At 41.0% G+C, this 22,372-nt stretch overlaps 1 protein-coding gene across 4 annotated transcripts in view; it reads right to left on the bottom strand.

Annotated features, from left to right (window-relative positions):
• LOC119964572 (terminal uridylyltransferase 4-like) overlaps positions 1-22,372 on the bottom strand; it is a 151,750-nt gene that overhangs the window by 5,465 nt on the left and 123,913 nt on the right. For all 4 annotated transcript variants that reach the window (XM_038794242.1, XM_038794239.1, XM_038794241.1 and 1 more), the window contains exons 18-27: positions 16,267-16,324; positions 15,566-15,669; positions 15,239-15,328; positions 11,872-11,985; positions 8,785-8,862; positions 7,661-7,838; positions 5,457-5,504; positions 5,281-5,363; positions 2,485-2,600; positions 1,011-1,171 (exon numbers count right to left, since the gene is read on the bottom strand). In XM_038794242.1, the coding sequence (XP_038650170.1) occupies positions 1,011-1,171; positions 2,485-2,600; positions 5,281-5,363; positions 5,457-5,504; positions 7,661-7,838; positions 8,785-8,862; positions 11,872-11,985; positions 15,239-15,328; positions 15,566-15,669; positions 16,267-16,324 (1,030 nt within the window). The remainder of the gene's footprint in view (positions 1-1,010; positions 1,172-2,484; positions 2,601-5,280; positions 5,364-5,456; positions 5,505-7,660; positions 7,839-8,784; positions 8,863-11,871; positions 11,986-15,238; positions 15,329-15,565; positions 15,670-16,266; positions 16,325-22,372) is intronic.

Raw genomic sequence — 22,372 nt, 5'->3', positions numbered from 1 at the left:
TGATGTCTTAATGTGTCATTTTGATGTGCCACTCTTTCAGCTATTAACTGGAAGTTCAAATGTATTTTTAAAAGTTATCAATTTCTATGGGGATCGTAACAAGGGTTGTTAGAGATGGGCTCATAGTTGGAGAAGACAGGAATCCAGAATAGGCTTTTTAAAGAGGGGGTGATGCCTGCTGTTTCGGTGATGCCAAAAAATTGACCATGATCACATCCTTGGGATAAGGACAAATAAAGAGCATCAATTCCTGTGCAATAGACTTCCAGAATTTCCTAAACTCCTCAGCCTCACTAATGACCCCCACATTTAATAACCTGTTGTTTCAGTCATGCTTTGGGCCATATCCCCTAACTATTCCCCACTGCTTTCTGCCCAGCTTCTATGTAGCGACTGGAGGTTCTATGGCACCAATTATATACATTGACTTTTTAAAAATAAATTTAGAGTACCCAATTCATTTTTTTCCAATTAAGGGGCAATTTAGTGTGGCCAATCCATCTACCTTCCACATCTTTTGGTTGTGGGTGTGAAAGCCCCACAAACACGGGGAGAATGTGCAAACTGCACACGGACAGTGACCCAGAGCCTGGATCGAACCTGGGAGCCTGGAAGCTCAGCGCCATGAGGCAGCAGTGCTAACCACTGCATCATCGTGCTGCCCCATACATTGGCTTTTTAAAGAATTTCATAGAAGTGCGAAAACATCCTGGGATAACTCACTCCAATTTTCTGTCTCATTTGGAAAGGAACAATGGCCTTTAATCTTCCTTGTAGAGTTGCCGGTCCTCTGATTGTCCAGAACACTACCAAGATTGGGCATTCAAACAGCACAAACGTTCTTAATTCTTCCTTGCATCAATGCATAGCATTACCGAAAAACTGGGTTACAAAATACTTTTTCTTGAAGATTTTGAGGGACTAGAAATGGATCTAATTTAGCATGCACAAAAATGTCACAAGGTAACATATAGGTACTTCTCTTTCCACTAAACAATTAGTTTATTTACCAGACACAACATTGTTCCTTGGTCGGGTTGTTCTGAATTCTGGACAGTCTCTTCTCATATGACCAGTGTCACCACAGATAAAGCATCGTTTTTCTCTTAGTTCTTTTTCTTCTTCCTTTGAATCCTTCTCTTCATCTTTTTCATTTTCTTTCTTCTTCATTCTTAACACAATATATATGTAGTCAATATTTGCAATCCGTTAATTTTAAAATTATAGCAAGCAAGGATGAATTAGGGTTGTCACCTGACCCAGTTTTGACTGATTTTATTAACAGGTTTTTAAAATTTGAAATATTAACAGAGCATCAAAAGGTATAATTTTTTCATCCAGTATTGCAGGGTTTACAAAAAAAATAACAAAACTAATTGATTCAAAACATTTTAAAGACCAAAAAGCAGAAATAAGTTATCATCATCGGGGAAGATGAGTGGGAAAAGGAAGAAAGAGAGGAAGACAGGATTGGATTGGATTTTGTTTATTGTCACGTGTACCGAGGTACAGTGAAAATATTTTTCTGCAAGCAGCTCAACAGATCATTAAGTACATGAAAAGAAAAGAAAAGAAAAGAAAATACATATACATAATAGGGCAACACAAGGTACACAATGTAACTACATAAACACCGGCATCGGGTGAAGCATACAGTGATTTAGTGTTAATGAGGTCAGTCCATAAGAGGGTCGTTTAGGAGTCTGGTAACAGTGAGGAAGAAGCTGTTTTTGAGTCTATTTGTGCATGGTCTCAGACTTTTGTATCTCCTGCCCGATGGAAGAAGGAAGTGAGTAAGGGAGGGGTCTTTGATTATGCTGCCAGCTTTCCGCAGGCAGTGGGAGGTGTAGATGGAGTCAATGGATGGGAGGTAGGTTCATGTGATGGACTGGGCTGTGTTCACGACTTTCTGAAGTTTCTTTCAGAGAGAGTAAAACAAAAAGCATTTTAAAGAGCGAGCTCGAAGCATGCTGCTGGTCCTGCACATCCCTGACTACTATCTGCTTTTCAATATGGCAAAAATTAGGAATCCAAACTCCATTAAAAAGGGCATTTCTATGATCAAATAATCTCATTGAAAACTTTTTCAACAGTGTCAACTTGGCTCAATCGTATAAATCTCGCCTGAGTCAAAAAGTATGGGTTCAAATTCCACTCCAGGGTTAGAACACATAATTTTGACACTTCACTGTTTTATTAAGGGAACATGACATATCAGAGAAGCTATGTTTTGGTGAAATCCCATCAGTCTGTCATAAGGAATCTTATGCCCGAAGAGCAGTAGTATCCTGGTCAATTTCCATCATTCAGGCAACATGGTCATGTCCTCTCTCAGCTTCTTCCTGCTTGCTATCTTTATTAATCTCATTTTCTGTTTGTGTTAACTTGCTGCTATGTGCTTCAAAACTAATTAATGGTTTGGGAATTGAGTCAGGATTGCCTGAGGACATGAAAGGAAGTGTACAAATGCAAACTGTTACTTACCTCCTCCTCTTTGGGCAGTCTTTCATGTAATGTCCAATTTTCCCACAGATGCGACAGCATCTATCATTTGGTGCCAGCTCCCCATCAGTTAGGATTTTTGAATCAAAAAAGTAATCCTAAAAAAAGTTATTTCCACAATTTCAATTGTGTTGACCATATGATCATGGATATAAATTCAACATCTGGGGGAACTAAATTTGCCCACTGAATGACTGACACGAAGATCTAGAGGGACAGAAACAGTTTGAAACAAGTTTATTTATCTTAAATTGAAAAAAAAATGAGATGTCCAAGTTATATTTCCTTCAGTTCAGTTTTGTCTTCATGTCTAATTTTCATTTGCTTTATCTCATTTACTTTCTTCATTCTAATTTTTTTTGTTTTCTACTCATTCTTAGATTCAGTTTACCAAATCACATTTTGGCATCTCTCCTACTCTTTTGCCACCATTTCCTCAGAGAATATAAACTCTCACTTCTGCTGTAATTAGTCTATCTCAATCCTATCCCACAATATTGTCCTTTTTCTTCTCCTTCGCCAAGAGACTTCAATCTCCATCTCAACTCCTTTGAGCTCTCTCCACATGATTTGCCCTCCTGTCCTCCCCAAACATCTCCCTCCAAACAAACTCTCCTATTTATGTTGATGGCCATTCCCACTTATATAGATCTCAGGATCCTTGCTGAAATTGCCAACTCAGGGACGTGTGGCGCAGTGATTAGCACTGGGGCTGCGGCGCTGAGGACCCGGGTTCGAATCCCGGTCCTGGGTCACTATCCGCGTGGAGTTTGCACATTCTCCCCATGTCTGCGTGGGTTTCACCCCCACAACCCAAAAGATGTGCTGGTTAGGTGGATTGGCCTTGCTAAATTGTCCCTTAATTGAAAAAGAAAAATAATTGGCTACTCTAAGTTTATTTTTTAAAAAACTTAGGGACATATAACTACTGAGAAAAATAGGTTGACGTGGGCAACAAAAACATAGTCATCATCACATCTAAAAATGGGGTGAGCTTTATTTGTAAGAATTTAGCACATCATGAACAGGGTAACATGATGACCCCATGGCATCATCAATTCAGTTTTCTTTCACTGGGTAAAACCTATACAGACATCACATACAATATAACTTCAAACAAGGTTACTGGCCGGAATTCTCCGGTTGTTGCAATTCACTTTTCCCACCAGCAGTACATTCCACCAGAAGGTTTCGCACCGTCTGGGGTGGTTTCAAATAGGAAATCCCATTGACAAGCGGCGGGAGGATAGAATCCCCCGCGGGCAAACAGCACGCGGCTGCGAAACATGCAGGTGGGGGACTCCGAAGAATCCCGCCCACTATTTACAACAGTTGTATTTAACATTAATAATAATAATTAATGACACTGAATTTACTGCACAGAAATGGACCATCCAGCCTAACCCATCTATGCCAGTTTTAAGGCTGCACATGAGCTTCTTCCGGTCTTACTTCATTGAACCCTATCTGCATAGCCTTATATTCCTTTCTCCTTCATGTTCTTAGCCAGCTTCTGTTAAATACATCAATGGTATTTGCCTTACCTACTCCTTTTAGTAGCAAGTTCCTTATGCTAACCAAAGAGTATCTCCCGAGTTCTTTGTTGGATTTGTTAGTAACTAACTTATAGGAGAGATCTAGCGGTCCTGTTCACTGTGGGCGCAAATCCCATTATGGCTGCTGAATTTTACGAAAGGGCCAAAATGGGATTTGCGCCGACGTGATCTCAGTTTGAGATAATCTCTGCCCCTCGCCGATAACATCATCAGGTTCACACCCAGAAAGGGCAAGAACCTGATCGATTAATTTGAATAAATTTAAATGTACTTAAAGGGCTTTACACCCTAGCGTCCACGCATGATGGATTCCACACTCTGGCGGCATGATGTCATGCTGGCACGAATCACTACTGATTTTCAAAAGCAAGAACCAGTTATGGTGATCATAACAGGGGTGTGAAGATGCCTCGAGGCCCTGGAGGTTGAGGGCAAAGTCTGGGCATTGTCCCCGGCAGTGTCAGAGGATACTGGCAAGTGGGTGCTGAAGTGGGAAGGACCAAGTGGGCACTACCGGGGGGGTTAACGTTCCTCTATTGAGGGGGGGGGGCTCTTACATGTGGTGGCCGGTGGGTGGGGTAAGAAAAAGGATAGCCCCGATGACAGTGCAGGGGGAGAAAGAGAGTCCCCTGATACTTGTGGTTGGGGGGGTGGGGTCACCCTGAAGCTTGTGGTGGTGGTCCTTCGTGACCGTGGAGGGGGGGGGGTGGTTAGGGGAACTTATTTTCAATGTTGATCGGGATGGCATCTCTGTGGAGCTGGCCTTGCCAACTTTATCAGGCCCCACCAGAGTAATGGTGTAAACTAAGTGTCAGAATATCTGGTCTGAAAACTCAGCTATGTTTCTGGAGAGAAACACACCAGTTTTCAATCAGAGCCTGACACTCTGATAAATTTTGGGAAAATCCTGTCCTATATTTATGGCCCCAATTTTTGAACATCCCCACAAGCATAAGCCTTTTCCCTATGTCTACCATATCAAACTTTTTCATAATTTTAAGACCCCTTTTCTATCTTCTTTCATGAATTCATCAGACAAAGATGGTGGGAAATAATTACACTTAACTTTACATTAATTTGTCATATAATAAAATGTGCTACTGTAGCATTGTGAGGTGACACTACTTGGGTTTCAATTGGAAAAGGATGCTAGGAATGACAACAGAAGTGTCATTTAGTCAATAAGAAAGAAGATAAGAGTAAAATTGTTGTAATTACATACTGTTTCCATGCCAGGATGTGGATATACAGGTGTACCAAATAATTTGCGTCCATTAATAAAAGCTTTCATTATAAAGTTGGTCACTGCAAAGACAAAAAACATTGGTATCGTAGTTAAGTTCATGCACTTTGAAGCAAAAAAATACTTGTGAACAGCCGAAAAAAAAGAGGACTTACTTTTTCTTGAAACTCCAGCACCAAGATTGTGATTCAAATCAAAAGGATCTGGAAAACAAGTTCTGGCATCACTGCATCTTGTTTAAGATGGTATTAGCTCCTTACATTAATTTATTCTATCACAGAATTATTCAAAATTTATGCTACCCATGATGAGATTAGACTTGAATTTCAAGATCTCAGAATATTCGAATAATTTTGTACCATTTTTATCTATTTCACCCTTCTGCACCACTTTCAGATAGTGATGCACCAATATGAAATTCCATTCATGATCAGTGGACAAAGCAACATAAAAAATACTTGGGTTATTTTAGTTATAAACAACAATAATGACAAGAAAATCCAGCAGAAAATACCTCCTGCTCATTAAACATATTGTAAGGGCAAAAATGAGAAGTTTACACTTTGGGAAACTGAAATGTGCGACAAAGCATACGTAGTGTCATTACATATGCTCATCAAAAAGATCAATTAAGAGGTGATAGTGATAGCAAATGCTTTATTCCAGACAGTTTCCAAAATTGTCCATATGGACTTCAGAAACAGTGATCAGAAGCTAAGCCCTTTTACAAGGAACGGGAAAACTGGGAGGCAAGACTTCAGGAAATTTTCATGTTCCTATGACTGCCTAATGAGCAGCAGTGGTAGAACCTTGAAACAGGCAAAATTCTATCCTTGTGGGCAATATATGGTTTGTGAGGTTTGATAATGGGGAAAGAAAGCTTTGGTTGAAAGGAGAAGAAAATTATCTTGAGTGCCTACTGTAAATTGGCCACGTATCAAGCCAAATTGATCTTGGCTTTTCTCACTCCTAGCAAAAAGCAAGGCAAAAAAATACACTTAAAAAACTACCGCAAACTCCAAACGTCCATGTCATACAGTATATTAAAAGATTTATCAGTTTCAGATGGTTACAAAAACAACTTGTATTTACAAAGTACCTTTAACATAGTAAAACTTCTCAAGGGACTTATGACAAGTTTTTTCAAACATAATTTGACACCAGCCCATAGAAGGACAAATTAGGATGGGGATGACCACAAAGTGTCAAAGAGGTAGTTTTTTAGGAATGTCCTAAAGGAGGAAGAAGATGAAGAGGTTTAGGGAGGGAATTCTAGAGTTAGAGCCTTGTCAGCTGACATGTCTGCCACTTTCATGGAGTGGTTAAATGAGGGATGTGCAACAATTCAGAACTGGAAGAATTGTAGGGCTGGAGGAAGTTGGAGTTATGGGAAAGGCAAGTCCATGGAGGGATTTGAAAACAAAAGACTGAATTTTATTGGCCAACCGGGTGACAAGAATGGAGGTTTGTGGGGTGGTAGGGAAGTTTAGAGGGCGGCAGTAAAATTGCAGAGAACCAGGTCAAGGTAACTTCCCATCAAAGTCCTGCCAACAGGGAGGTTTCAGTCAATTTCATAGAAGCATGAGGGACCTTATCATAGAATTTACAGAATCATAGAATTTACAGTGCAGAAGGAGGCCATTCGCCCCACGTGTCTGCACCGGCCCTTGGAAAGAGCACCCTACCCAAGCCCACACCTCCACCCTATCCCCGTAACCCAACCTAACCTTTACTAAGAGCAATTTAGCATGGCCAATCCGCCAAACCTGCATATCATTGGACTGTGGGAGGAAACTGGAGCACCTGGAGGAAACTCCACACAGACAATGACCCAAGTCGGAAATCGAACCTGGAGCTGTGAATCAACTGTGCTAACTACTGTGCTACCATTCCGCCCAATTGTTGAGCTGATTCTGCTTACTGCAGGGCTTGTCCCAGACTTTTCAATCTGATGTCAAGGTTCTGAATTCCTGGCAAAACGCAATCAAAAATGATAAGTTACAGCATAAATGGTCGCCATAAGCCTTCAGGCAAAAGGACTGGAGATAGAACAATATCATTAAATGAGGGATCTAGGGGAAGATAATGAAAGGAGACTGGAGATGATGCGCCAGTCTTGTTTATAACAATAATAATGAGTTGTTTCTAGGGGTCAAAAGGACAAAGCAAAACTCTAGCTGCTTATACCTTCAGTACATATAATAATTACAGTTGATCTGTATAAAGATAGGAATGCAGCATCTTCCTGAGTTCTGTATTGATTCTGAGTCCCTAAAACAATGCATGTTCCTGGAATTGGTGATATTATATTAACTGAAGAAGATAATCGATAATTGGACAAATAAATTAAGCTAAATACCTTCTATAGCAATGCATTTGGAAGTCCATTGCTTTTCAAATGTTGTTAACAGCTTTTTCTGCCTGATGCTGATAACATATTCCTTGAAATCAAATTCTTCAGTATAAAATCGCAACAGGCCTAACCAAAGTTCACCCACTGATTCTATGTTTGTCCCAAGTTCAGGCAACTTTTTCTTCTGCACGAGAGAAGAAATATTTTAGAAAAGGTATTCAGTACAACATATGAAAAAGGTCTACAAATCTGATATGCAAAATCAGGCGGTTAAACAAGTAATTTAGCACATTTTCCCCAAACAGTAGAATTACCACATTGACCATGGCAAATACATTTTTGACAACTAAGAGAGCAGTTCCAAATCTAGTTGGAAGAAATTAAAGCACTAAAAAGGTTAGTTAGCATTGAAAAACTTAGGTGAAACTTAAAATGGAAAAAGCTCTGGGCCCTGATAGCATGCATCCTAGAATACTCAGCAATGTAATTGAGGAAACCAAAGCTCTGACCACAATCTTTCAAACATCCTTGCACATGGAAGCATTGTCAAAGGATGCGTAACACCTGTGTTTAAGAAGGGAGATAGGAATAAACAAAGTAATAGAGTGGTCAGCCCAACAAGTGGGTAAACCTTCGAGACATTATTACAGGAAAAAATTGGTCATTTAAAAACAGCCTAAATTCACAGATTACCAAAAGGAAAATCATGTCCAACAAATTTAATAGAGTTCTTTTAAGAAAAAAAAAGTATTAATGAGGAAATGTATCAACTGTTTAGTGAGGCATTTGCCAGTGGGCATTAAATGTGCAACTTAAAGAAGAGGGAGATAACATATTTTATATGCAGGATGATGTTACAATATGGGATACTTGATCTATTAAAAGGTGTTTGAAGCAGAATTCATGTAAAAAAATATTTAGAAAGAAAACACTGAAAGGGTATGAGGAATGGTCTAAATAGATGGCTTTGTTTTCCAAAAGTATGGCATAGATACAATGAGAAAAATTACCATCTTATGTGCTTGTAAAACGGCATGGTTCTAAACAAGTTCAGTAAAATTTCCCATAACTTAAATCCCATTACATTCATGTTTTATCTTGAAGGCAATGAATCAAAAATAATATATTACCAGCACTTCAATATCAGCAAAGAAGAAGGCATTCCATCCATCTACCATTCTCTGCGGCACTTCTTTTCCGTCAAAAATCTACAAGGAATTGGTTTTGGCTTTTAACGTCAGTTTAGAAAAAAAATCATATATACAATAACAATGACAGCCCCAGTGCTTTGAATTTAAAATTTCATAGAATCCCCTTCAACCCACATTGTGTATTGGACTATTATTTTTTCAGAATACCAGAACTGATATTCATAGAACATAATAATACCAATTACTGAATTTGGCTACTGTCTTGCCATTTCGCATTGGCACCAACTATATTGCTTGCTGTTGCTGCCTTCTACAAACAGAAGCCACTCTGCCATTGCTGCGTTCCACAAACAGAAGCAAAAGAGTGCAGCCACTATTGTTATGGGCCAAGGTTGAGAGAACCCCAAAATGTATCATGAAGTTCACCTGACCCACAACTTTTAATAGATTGTGGTTATGAGGAGCAGGTGTGATGCAACAGAGATCTACAGTATTTTTAAATTAAAACAATGTTTATTTATGAAACCAGTTAACACTTTATAAACCCACAGTAAACATCTTAACAACTATCAACACCAATAAATCCCCCGAAGAATACAGTACTCTATAAGTAATTCTTAATCTTTCCTTGCAACATTCATAAGACAAAAAAATACCAAGAACCAAGTTGGTGTGCACCCAAAGCCTCAAAGACATCAGGTTTAACTTCTCGACAGAAACAGGTATTATTTTTAAATCACCAAAGGATCTGGAGACAGTCTTTAGATTGCAGAGAGACTAATACACCTTCTTGCTGTGACTGCAGCTATCCAGCGCTCAAAAAAAACCTAAAATGTACCCTGTAGCAGAGAGCCCAAAGCGAAAGTAAAAGCAGTCAGCCCAGCTCCACCCACACTCTGACATCACTGATAAACACCCATTTTTTAAAGGTACATCCACTACAGCCATTTTATAAACACCCATTTCTTAAAGGTACTCTCACATGACACTATGGTCACAGTGCACACAAAACTATTTCCAACTCTTAAAATAATTACAATAAACTACAATTAAAGTGTGCAGCGTACTGGAAATTAAAACTGCATTGGAGGACTGGCAAAATAGTTTGCATATTTATACTAGATTAAAAAAGATATTTTTTTTGTTCCAGGATCACACCGGTATTTTTAAAAAAATAATTTTAAAGCGGCCAATTCTTTTTTTCCCCCCAATTAAGGGGCAATTTAGCATGGTCAATCCATCTCCACTGCACATCTTCGGGTTGTGGGGGCGAGACACATGCAGATACAGGAAGAATATGCAAACTGCACATGGACAGTGACGCGGGGCCGGGATCGAATCCGGGTCCTCGGCGCAGTGAAGCAGCAGTGCTAAAGCCGTACACAAGTAGACTTTTAATCAGTACTTGGAATTGGCCTTAGCCTCAAGTTCAAATTACTTTCAAGAACCAAGTTGGTTTGCACGCAAAGCCTCAAAGTTTTCTGTCAAGTGAGCCAGAATGTCAGAAAAGGTAAAATAGAACCCTCAATCAGGCATTAAGATTCATAGGAAAACAATATTGAAAAATAACATCCTATGAAAAATACATTTCTGGTTTATGATAACAGAACTGTTCAACCAAAAACATTCCACTATGGTAATTGCACCAAGTTATCTTAGCAGTTTTTGTCCTTGGTGGATGAACATAGGGAAATAGCATGTCAGACCAAGTTTGTTTTTGTTAAAAAAAATTTTTTTAGGGTACCCAATTATTTTTTCCCCCAATTAAGTTGAAATTTAGTGTTGTCAATCCACCTAACCTGCACATCTTTGGATTGTGGGAATGAAACCCACACAGACTCGGGGAGAATGTGCAAACTTCAACAGATAGTGACCCGGGTTTGGGATCGACCCCGGGTCCTCGGCGCTGTGGGCAGCTGTGTTAACCACTGCGCCACCGTGCCGCCCCTATAGACCAAGTTAATAGGTATCACGTCAGGAACAATGGGAAAGAGGAACATTTTGTTCAAAGTTTTAACAGAAGAAAATTATATAATTGCCAAATATTTTGACTTTTTAATTGAAAAAATAATCTATTTTATCTCTGCAATGGAGACCAAATTTACAGCCTTCTTATCCAATTGGCTACTCCAATTAAGTCAATTGTAGAATGTCTACCACCATTGGAAATAGCAGAGTGGAATTTTTGACTTGTCCAAAAGCTGCTGGAGGCCCCAGAAAACCACATGACAGATTAACAGCCCCATATAATTAAAGCCACTGAAATGGTCCATCAGGAAGGGAGATTAGTATGATTTTCTTTAATGAACAAAGATATCACTTTGGAAAGAAATGTAATCTCTATACTTTCCTTTACCTTTAACTGCCTCAATTCATTCAGCAGATATGTATTTTGTCTCAGTATTGCTGCAAAAAGACATTTTCTCAAAGCTTTTTGCCTTGCACTCATCGGGATAATCCCAAAATATGTCAGGGGAAACAACAATTTCATATTGCATGAGGAGAGCGTGATGATTGGTTGGTAAGTGGACTCTGATTGTTACAAACACTGCCATGGAGAATCCACCAGTTAATGGTGATTGACAGTCAATTGCCAAGCATTTAAAGGAGAGGCAGTGACATTGTCACAGGATTAGTAATCCAGAGACCCAGGATATGCTCTGGGGACCCAGGTTCGAATCCCACCATGGTGAAATTTGAATTTAAAAATCTGGAATTAAAAGTCTATTGATGAATCATGAGATCATTGCCAATTATTGTAAAAACCCACTTGGTTCACAAATGTTGTTTAGGGAAGGAAATCTGTAGTCCTTACCTGCTTTGGCCTATGCGTAACTCCAGATCTACAGCAATGAGGTTGAGTCTTAAATGTCCTTAGGGATGAGCAATAAATGCTGGTCCAGCCAGCGATACGCACATCGCATGAACAAAAAAAAAGTCTTCTTTCACATCCATATTCAAGTTCTGTACTATCAAATGGCTACTTTGTCTATACTAAGGGGGCAGCATTTCATATACATATTTTCAGTAGCTACATTTTATTACATTAGGAATATTAGTACTCACTTCTTGAAGAACAGGAATAACTGGAGGCTTTCTTTGCTGTAGAAAGTAGAGCACCATGAGGACATAGGCATATGAGGACAGGCTTCCTCTTGAAGCATCACCAATATCACAACGCTATAAAAAGTGCATGTTTTCAGTTAGAAAGAATATTGAATCAAAAAGCTGCTTACTTTTCATGATTCATCGATGTTCCACTTAATTTTAATATGAACGATTTACAGACTCCACATTATCCCATCAGATGAAACTGGGAGAGTAAGTTGACATGCTCCAGTCATGCCTCAACTCCAAGTTCACAAAGGCATTGAACAAAATTCACCTTCCCTCATAACCATTCCCCTGGTTGCTAATTCTGTTGCCAATGAAGGATGAGGGCAGTACATGTATGGAAGCATGTTCCCCTCCAAGCCACACAGCAACCTGACTTGGAACTATATCGCCGTTCCTTCTCTCCCTAACAGCATTATGGGTGTACCGCTTCAGATGGACTGTAGAAGTTCAAGCAGATGGCTCACCGCCACCCTTTCAAGGGCAGTTACGAATGGACAATAAATGCTGACTTAGCCAGTGACATCCATATCCCGTGAATACATTTTTTAAAAGGTGCAAGTTCCATAGGCGAGCATAACTGTCACTCGTATCAGCCTTGTTACAGCAAAACCACACCACATATGTCTGCAAATTCTTTATACAATAAAAGCACGTGATTTGTGACCTCTGCTGAGAACCAGAAGGTAGCAAGTTGTCCAGAGCATTATCTGTAACAAATCGCAGAAGGTACTGCTACGGAGGAAATAAACATGAAACAGTTGTCGATTGTTATAAAACCCACCTGGTTCACTAATGTCCTTTAGGAAACAAAACCTGCCATCCGTACCTGGTCTGGCCTACGTGTGACTCCAGACCCACAGAATTTCAGATGCCCTCGGAAATGGCCTAGCAAATTACTTAGTTCAAGGGTAATTAGGGACGGGCAACAAATGTTGGCCTTGCCAGCAATACCCACATCCCATGAAAGAATAAATAAAAGTTAATGTTGGACAGAAGTTCTGATGAAAGGTAATATGAAGCATTAACACTCTTTCTCTCCACAAATGCTGCCTGACCTGAATGTTTCCAGTATTTTTTGTTTTTATTTCAGATTTCCAGCATTTCCCTTTGCTACTGGTGCGACCCCTGGTCTTGAGTTGTTCATCAAGTGTGAAATTACCCAAAACACCCGACTGGATATTGTACTTCCTCTCCCTTGCCCACACTGATTCTGAAGTGTGTTAAACTGTTATGAGAATATAAACAACTGTGCCATTGTCATTAATGTGTCGTCCTGTAAGTGCTGCATTGAGAATGTATACAACACTACATCAATGTAAAAAAGGTTTTATTTTAGAACTTTAAAAAAAAGTTTATACTTTGACTATTAGTAATTAAATGCTTAACCACTTTTTTGGTTTAATGACTGGCTTTTTTAAATAGTTTTAATAAGAATAAAAGACACCAAGTAGAAAGAAGTCAACTCGTGATTTTTTTAAGCAGAAGCTACAAGAATAGAATCTAACATTTGCACAATTGAGGCTGCAGTTTTCTTTTTCCAGTTACCTACTGTTTTATACTTAAGAGATTGGGAAGTCTTGAAATTAATACATATGCAACAAAAATTATTTGTTGATTTTCTAATTTTAAAATATACTAAAATTATTAATCAGAAATTTTCATCCACATCTGCAAAAGACCCTTTCTTCTTCTCCCAAGACAAGACTCAATAAGCAAACTGGGACACAAAATCAGTGGTTGAAGGCACTTGCTGTGTTTCATACTATGGTATTCTATTGAGTACATGATTGTCCTGGTGGCAGAAACAGCCATATTTTTTATTGGTTTCATTTTTATGATGTTAGGCAAAAGGCAACAGAACTGTGATCACATTGTTAATTAATATGTATGCATGTTTTTTGATGTTTAGCATTTCAACACTGAATCATGAAAGACAACATACAGTGTTGTGCTAAATCATATTGTTCTTCACAGTGCTTAAGTACAGAATTAGATTAACGTTATAAGAACATAATAAGTAAGAGCAGGAGTAGACCCCACAGCCCATCGAGCCTGCTCCACCATTCAATACGTTCATGGCTCCTCATATTCCTTAATTACCTGAGACAGCAAAAATCTGTCCATCCCAAGCTTAAATGCATTCAATGATGGAGCAATGATGGGGTGGCACTGTGGCACAGCAGTTAAACTGCTGGTTCACAGCGCCTGGGACCTGGGTCCGATTCTGACTTTGGGTGGCTGTGTGGAGTTTGTACATTCATAGAATCATAGAATCCCCACAGTGCAGGAGGCCATTCAGCCCATTGAGTCCTCACCGGTCATTGGAAAGAGCTTCCTCCCCACGTCCCACGCCTCCACCATATCCCCGCAACCCAGTAACCCCACTTAACATTTTGGACACTGTGGGGCAATTTAGCATGGCCAATCCAACTAACCTGCACTTCATTGGACTGTGGGAGGAAACCAGTGCACCTGGAGGAAACCCACACAGACACGGAGAGAAAATGCAATCTCCACACAGAAAGTAACCCAAGGCCAGAATTGAACCAGGGTCCCTGGAGCTGTGAAGCAGCAGTGCTAACCACTGTGCCGCCCTCCCCTGTATCTGCGTGGGTTTCCTCCGGGTGTTCCTGTTCCCTCCACAGTCGAAAGATGTGTAGGTTATGTGGATTTGTCATGCTAAATTGCCCCTTAAGATGGAGTTGCAGGAACAGGGCAGGGGATTGTGCCGAGGTGGGTGGTCTTTTGAAGGGTCGGTGTAGGCTCGATGGGCCGAGTGGCCTTCTGCACCTCGGGGATTCTGTGGTCTGCAATCCTCTCAGGTGGGGAATTCCAGAGATTCACAATCAAAAGAAAACTTCAATTTATTTTTACTGTGGCATTAAGATGTGATTCTTGCAATTAAATAGATGAAATGGGAAATTGTGCTGTGTTCTTTTTCAACTTTATTTTTTTCCCTGCCTTTCAGCTGAATACAAGGCAGAATCCCAGTAATTTGCCAGTTTGTAACTGATCAATAAGTGCATGTGAGTGGCAGAAGGTCTTTCATGTTAACTTTTTTCTTGATGATGCCAAATGTCCATTGTTTGCCTCCCCCTGATGAGATAACCAAAATTAGCAATTCACATTATAGGGAAACATTGGTGCAAGCCCTGGTCTAATGCTGCCGCATAGTTCACGGGATGCGCCAATCTGCTATTCACCCCTATGTTTATTTTAATTTGAATATAAACAAAACAACCCAGAACAAGTGTAACAAATGCAATGATTAGGATAAATCTATGACAAATACATGCAAACAATGTTGTAAATTTACCTTGGCAAACACCTTCATAGTGTATCCCAAATATCTTACTCTAGGATCAAGAGCAGCATAGGTAGCCAACATCCTTGTGTTATGCTGGGCCTGTAAAATGCAGTGTTATTACTGACAGCCTGAATACTAACAGATTGAATACCAACCTCACATTAGATACATACATATACAAACATGTTGACATTTTTATAATCATTTAATTGCTGAATTACTTACTAAACAATATTCAAATTTTGTTTGAGCTACAGATTTCCATACTTAACATGGACCCAGTTATATCTGTTGGATCCAGTTATATCTGTTGGAAAAACATTCAGATTTCCTTACCAAAGTGTTGTACAAGCTGATATCTCCTTCCAATCCACTCTGCCGGTGTTCAAATTTTACAATAGGCACTTTAGCTGTTGTTATGGGCAAGATGTTTCTCAAACCTATCAAAATAGGAGATAGTCACTGCTGAGCACAAATTGCAATAATGTTTTCCTTAGTGTCACTGATTGATCTTCTAATCTAAAACAAAGATGAATATTGATTTACCATCAGTAAATTACAAACTGAAGAGCAATAGACTCCAAGTGTAATCATTGTTACTGGACTAGTAATCCAGAGACCCAGAGTACTCTGGGGTCCCAGGTTCAAATCGCACCACTGCAGATGGTGAAATTCGAATTCAATAAAAATCTGGAATTAAAAGTCTAATTAATGATGACCATGAAACCATTGTTGATGGTCGTAAAACCCCATCTGGTTCACTAATGTCCTTTAGGGAAGGAAATCTACCATCCTTACCTGGTGTGGCCTATATGTGACTCCAAACCCACAGCAATGTGGTTGACTCTTAACTGCCTGTAAAGGCAATTAGGGATGGGCAATCAGTGCTGGCACAGCCTGCTATACCCACATCCCATGAACGAATAATAAATAAATAAAATGCAGCCTGTAGAAAAAACTGAAATATTTCACGAATGAAGGTTATATAGATCACTTCATCAAAAGTTTGATATTCTTATCTGAAACAAAGTACCTACCTGGATGCTTCTTGAGAACTTTTGCCAAACCTTCAATTATTTCTTTACAATTGAGTTTCTGTAAGAAATTAAAAGCATTTCTACAATAAGACAAACAAGAGTAATGCAAAAGAAAAATCTTTACTGACATTAACAGCTATAAGTGCAATGTGCTCCAAAATATTATCAAGAAGCCTCATCCAACAAATGTATGCAACTTGTGCAACCACATTTATTGTTGGGAGTTTTGTCACTATGTATGTAATGTGATGCAGCAAATTAAAGTTTAATGGTCAGATGACATAACTATTTTAACAATGAATCGACTATGCCACTCTTTGTTTTCCTCTGTGAAAAATCTTGTAAGACAAAGTCATTAGTGGAATAACAAGTATCTATGATAAATTCATTTCACAAGCAAGTTTGACCACATTATCGTTTTATTAAAAGTAACCCATTTCCTCAAGAGTGGTTATAATTTCATATCAGAATGGGAAGAGAAAGGGATTAAGACGCTAAAAGATTTGTTTCTTAGGGGTCGGTTTGCAGGATTGAAGGTGCTGGAAGCAAAGTATGGGCTGGAGAAGGGAGAAATGTTCAGATACATGCAGGTTCGAGATTTTGCCAGAAAGGAGATACAGAACTTCCCGGAGGAACCGGCCTACACATTGCTGGAGGAGGTGCTGACGACAAGGGGACTGGAGAAGGGGGTAGTGTCAGCGGTGTACCGAGCTATTTTGGAAGAGGATAAGGCACCACCGGAAGGGATCAAAGCAAAGTGGGAGGAAGAGTTGGGAGAGGTTATAGAGGAGCGGGTCTGGTTTGAGATGCTCTGGAGAGTAAATGCCTCCATCTCATGTGCGAGATTAGGGCTGATACAGCTGAAAGTGGTATACAGAGCACACTCCACGAGGGCGAGGATGAGCCGATACTTTGAAGGAGTAGAAGATGTGTGCGAGCGTTGCAGGGAAGGGGGCCCACTAATCACGTTCATATGTTTTGGTCCTGTCCAAAGCTAGAGGATTGCTAGAAGGAGGTTTTTAGGGTAATTTCCAAGGTGGTGCATGTGAAACTGGACCTGGGTCCCTGGGAGGCCATATTCGGGGTGTTGGACCAGCTAGGGTTGGAAACGGGTGCGGAGGCAGATAGCGTAGCCTTCGCCTCATTGATCGCCCGAAGGCGGATCCTGTTGGGATGGAGAGCAGCCTTTCCACCCTGTGCCCTGGCGTGGGGACGTGTTGGAATTCTTGACTCTTGAGAAGGTTAAGTTCGAACTGAGGGGAAGGACGGAGGGGTTCTACAATTCATGGGCATTATTCATTATGCTCTTTCAAGTACTGGATAACATCGAACATTAGTTTGGGGGGGGGGGGGGGGTGGAGATGGTGGGAGGGTTGGGGGGGCTGTGTGTATTAAGGTGACTATGGGTAATCCCCGATTCCTTTTGTCATTTGTTTATGTAAACATGCAGGCTAATGTTTGGGGGTTGGTGGGAGGATGGGAGCGTTTGTTATTGTTATGAGGATTGACATATTTGTTGCTGATTATTGTTTATTGTAGGTGGGTGTAAATTTGGGAGAAAATGTGAAAAAGGAGAATAAAAAAATATTTTAAAAAAATTTCATATCAGAAAATGATATGGCGATCAAGGTAATTTAAGGTGATATACTTGAATAGGGGACTTAAGGGTGACTAAAATACAAGTTTGTTTTAGATTTCCTTCCATTAGAATACATAAACTTGAGCAATGACTAACAGGTACATTACATGTTGGTCACATGTATATGTTTCATTTAACTGCTCAATAGCCTGTTTATTCACCAATAAAAATCAGTATAAATCAATTTCTTGCCACTATTGAATTGTTTGACAACTATCCATTGCCGCTCCAAAGTATTTCACCAGAGTGGTCCAAGGTGAATAACAATTGGGCCTGGGAGAATGACTTGGGCTAACAGAAATCAAGATCCTGAAAACAATTATTCAGAATCTTTACTGTCCTACAGAGGTGGGGCTCACTCCCACTCTCCCTGGCAGGGAGAGTGCAAATGATCAAGATGAATACGTGGGCCCAGCTGAGACAGTACTTCAGGCTGAGACGTCCACCATGGTCCCCATCCGCGGCAATCACAAATTCCCCTCAGCCCTGCTAGACACCATCTTCTAGAGATGGAGATGGGACTGGGGTCCACTGACGGTCAGAGACTTTTACGTAGAGCACAGATTGGCGACACTGGACAAACGGATGGAGAAGTGGGGACTATCAACAGGACAGGAAATGAGGCACCTGCAAATAAAACACTTCCACTGCAAGAGACAGTCGGGTATCCCGGGGCCCCAGAAAGCACACTATGAGAGGACCTGATAGGCACAAGCAGCAAAGAAGGGAGACTATGTGGAAAAATGTATGGACAGTTAGTGGACAGAGCTCTAACACCACTGGACGAGACCAGACGGAAATGAGATGACGAACTGGGGACATAAGTGGGGTGAGGACTCTGGAGCGAAGCACTGAGCATGACCAACTCCACCTCCTCCTGTGTAAGGCTCAGCCTAATGCAGCTCAAAATGGTGCACAGAGCGCACCTGACCAGAACCCGAATAAGCAGGCTCTTCCCAGAGGTGGAGGACAAATGTGAATGGAGTCAGAAGGACCCAGCCAACCACACCCACATGTTTTGGGCTCGTCCCAAACTTGCTGAGTTCTGGACAGCCTTCTCTGAGGCAATGTTCAAGGTTGTGGGGTGAGGGTGAAGCCATGCCCAATTGTGGCAATCTTCAGGGTATCGGAGCAGCCAGAGCTACACATGGGGAAGGGGGCCAACGCCCTTGCTTTTGCTTCCCTAATCACACGCCGAAGAATCCTGCTCGGCTGACGATCAGCAGCACCACCCACAACTGCAGACTGGCTCGCTGACCTTTCGGAATTTCTCCACCTGGAGAAGATTAAGTACGCCATCCGAGGGTTGGAGGAAGGCCTCCTAGATACATGGGGACAGTTCATCGTACTGTTCCAAAACATGTTTGAGGCTAGCAACGATGAGTAAGAGAGGAAAACGGGAGAGATAGGAAGAAAAAGAGGAAGGACAAGGGGAAAATAAGATGGGGGGGAGATCAAAGGAATGTACAACCTGGGGGGAGGGAGGAGGAGGAAGAGGAAAGGCTTGAAAGTCACAAAAGGGAAAAAAAAGGACCAATGTGGGAGGGAGGCGGGAAACTCCCCCCCCCCCCCCCCCCCCCCCCCCTCCAATCACAGGGCAAACACAGCCGAAGTCCACAGGGGGAAGGAAGGGAAAGTGGGAGGACACAAGGGGGCTGAGGGGGTTCAGGGAGGGGGGCGGAAGGGACCACAGGCTAAGCCAGAAGGCGGCAAAATGTACATAGAGTAAATCAAGGGAAGGACAGGATAAACCTTTCTGTATAATACAATAAATTAACACGGCAACAAATGTTGTTGATAAAACGTGGAAAATGCCAATAAAAAGATTTTTTAAAAAATAATCTTTACTGTCCACAGGAGAGACAGAGATAGCAAGTGCAAAGAATGGTGTTTCCAACAATGTCATATCCTATTAACATTATACTTCAGCAGTTCTAACAACAAATATTAACTCACATTCATTTGTAAACCTTGACGTCAAAAGTTTCCATCCCGTGTAAATAACACCAGGCCATTGAGCCAATTTGTGATACCGTAAACATATTTAAAACACCCTAAATTCAATTTTACAGGCTTGTTGAAAAATGGCTGCAAAGACAACGCTTTAAAATGCTAAATAATATGAAGAGAAATAAGCTCGTGTTTGGTCTCACTCATTTGTTCATTGTTCAGTTTACTTTAGAACTGCTGGGTGGAAGCAGCAGTGGTCCATGATGCCTTGAAAAGTTCTAGACAAAACGGGCACTCCCGGATTCCTTATCATCGTCAGTTTAATGTGCTAACGAGTCTGCACTAGCTCCCCAGTCTCTGATTGGGAAGCTGTCTCCAGGCACCTGCCTGGTTCCCCACACCTTGGGACCCCAAGTTGGCCTCAAGCAATTGGCCTTAGTATGCCATTCACTCACCTTAACCAGTTACCACCTCCATATGGGAGCAAAGATTCTGTCCAAAAAATAGGACACATCTAGCAACAGTAATTGAACAAATACATGATACTAATAATCTTTATTAGTATCACAAGTAGGCTTTACATTAACACTGCAATGAAGTTACTGTGAAAATCCCCTAGTCGCTACATTCCGGCGCCTGTTCGGATATACTGAGGGAGAATTCAGAATGTCCAATTCACCTGACAAGCACGTCTTTCGGGACTTGAGAGAGGAAACCGGAGCACCCGGAGGAAACGTAGGCAGTCATGGGGAGAATGTGCAGACTCCGCACAGACAGCGACTCAAAATTTAACCCAGGTCCCTGGTGCTATGAAGCAACAGTGCTACTGTGCAAGTTATGCTGGAGCAGGGAAAATAAAATAACCGCAAATAGATTAGCAATTCTATTTTTAAAAACTTGTTCATGCCAATTTCCACTAGCTATCTGATTGTCTGTGTTGGGTGCCAATGGGCTTGCTAGAACTCAACATTCACAATATGCTTGTTATTACAGACGCCTGGTAGGCCCTAAACAATGGCTAAGATACTGAAACAGATGCGTAATGCTTTAAAGTTTTAATGCATTGTGGAAAGATCGATTTGTTCCAATGATAATATATGAAATAGAGCTTGGTTATTTTATTTTATTAAAAATTTAGAATACCCAATAATTTTTTTTCCAATTAAGGGTCAACTTAGCATGCCCAATCCACCTACCCTGCACATATTTGGGTTGTGGGGGTGAGAACCACGCAAACACGGGGAGAATGTGCAAACTCCACAGACAGTGACCCGGGGCTGGGATCAAACCCAGGTCTTTGGCGCCATGAGTCAGCAGTTCTAACCACTGTGCCACCCTGCTGTCCCGACTTGGTTATTTTATAAACAAACTTTATTAAAACCAAAGAAAAGAAAACAATATTTAAACTTTTACTTCAGCTCTAACACTAACAGATTACACACAGTTTCTTAACCGTAATACACTAGTTCCCATTAAACAACACTACATAAACTCTTCTTTCACTAATACAGACAAAAAAAAGGCAATACTTGCATTTACGAAGCAATTTTCTTCGGTTAGCGACATTTGTTTAGAATTTCTTTTCCCAAGTCTGCCTCGGGGGCAACTTACATGACCTCCCTGGTCGATTGCCACAGTCCTCTCTGTAACTGTTCAAAACAGCATTTCCCTGTCTTTCTCTCTCCCTCCCCCTTTCTCTCTAAACTCCATCGACCCCCTCAAACAAAGGTTCTCGCCTGAGGTCACCAGACTTGAATCTATTCTCATTATCTTGGCTGATTGCCCACTCCCGTTCATGCAAAAAAACAGGAGTTAGACCATAAGACATAGAAGCAGAATTAGTCCACTCGGCCCATTGAGTCCGCATCGCCATTCAATTATGGCTGATATTTTCTCATCCCCACTCTCCTGCCTTATCCCCATAACCCCTGATCCCCTAATTAATCAAGAACCTATCCATCTCTGTCTTAATGACACTCAGTGATTTGGCCTCAACAGCCTTCTGCGGCAAAGAGTTCCACAGATTCACCCACTCTGGCTGAAGAAATTGCTCCTCATCTCTGTTTTAAAAGATCGTCCCTTTAGTCTGAGGTGGTGTCCTCTGGTTCTAGTTTCTCCCAGAAGTGGAGACATCCTCCCCACGTCCACTCTATCCAGGCCTCGCAGTATCCTGTAAGTTTCCATAAACTCCAACGAGTACAGACCCAGAGTTATGCCATTTATGCCAACTACCCTTCCATTAATGGACAAATAGGTCATCAGACTCTGTGATGGGCTGATGGCTGGTCAAACAAGGTTATCCCGAAAGAAAATGGGTGTGATTTACTGACCATCCCGCCACATGTTGTTCGGAGGGGGAGGTGGCCTGCAAAAGCGGGATCCACCAGTCCTGCCGTTGCAAACGCGGTTTCCTGTTGATAGCACCACTTGCCGCTGGGAAACCCCTGCGTCGGCGTGGGACCGGAATTTCCCGCCAGCGTGAACAGCCGGTAAATCTCGCCCAATGGATCTTGAGTG

The sequence above is a fragment of the Scyliorhinus canicula genome, chromosome 4 (genome assembly GCF_902713615.1).
Source record: "Scyliorhinus canicula chromosome 4, sScyCan1.1, whole genome shotgun sequence".
NCBI classification, from domain to species: domain Eukaryota; kingdom Metazoa; phylum Chordata; class Chondrichthyes; order Carcharhiniformes; family Scyliorhinidae; genus Scyliorhinus; species Scyliorhinus canicula.
Note: the sequence above shows the minus strand (reverse complement) of the source record. Positions and strands in the feature narration are given on the sequence as shown.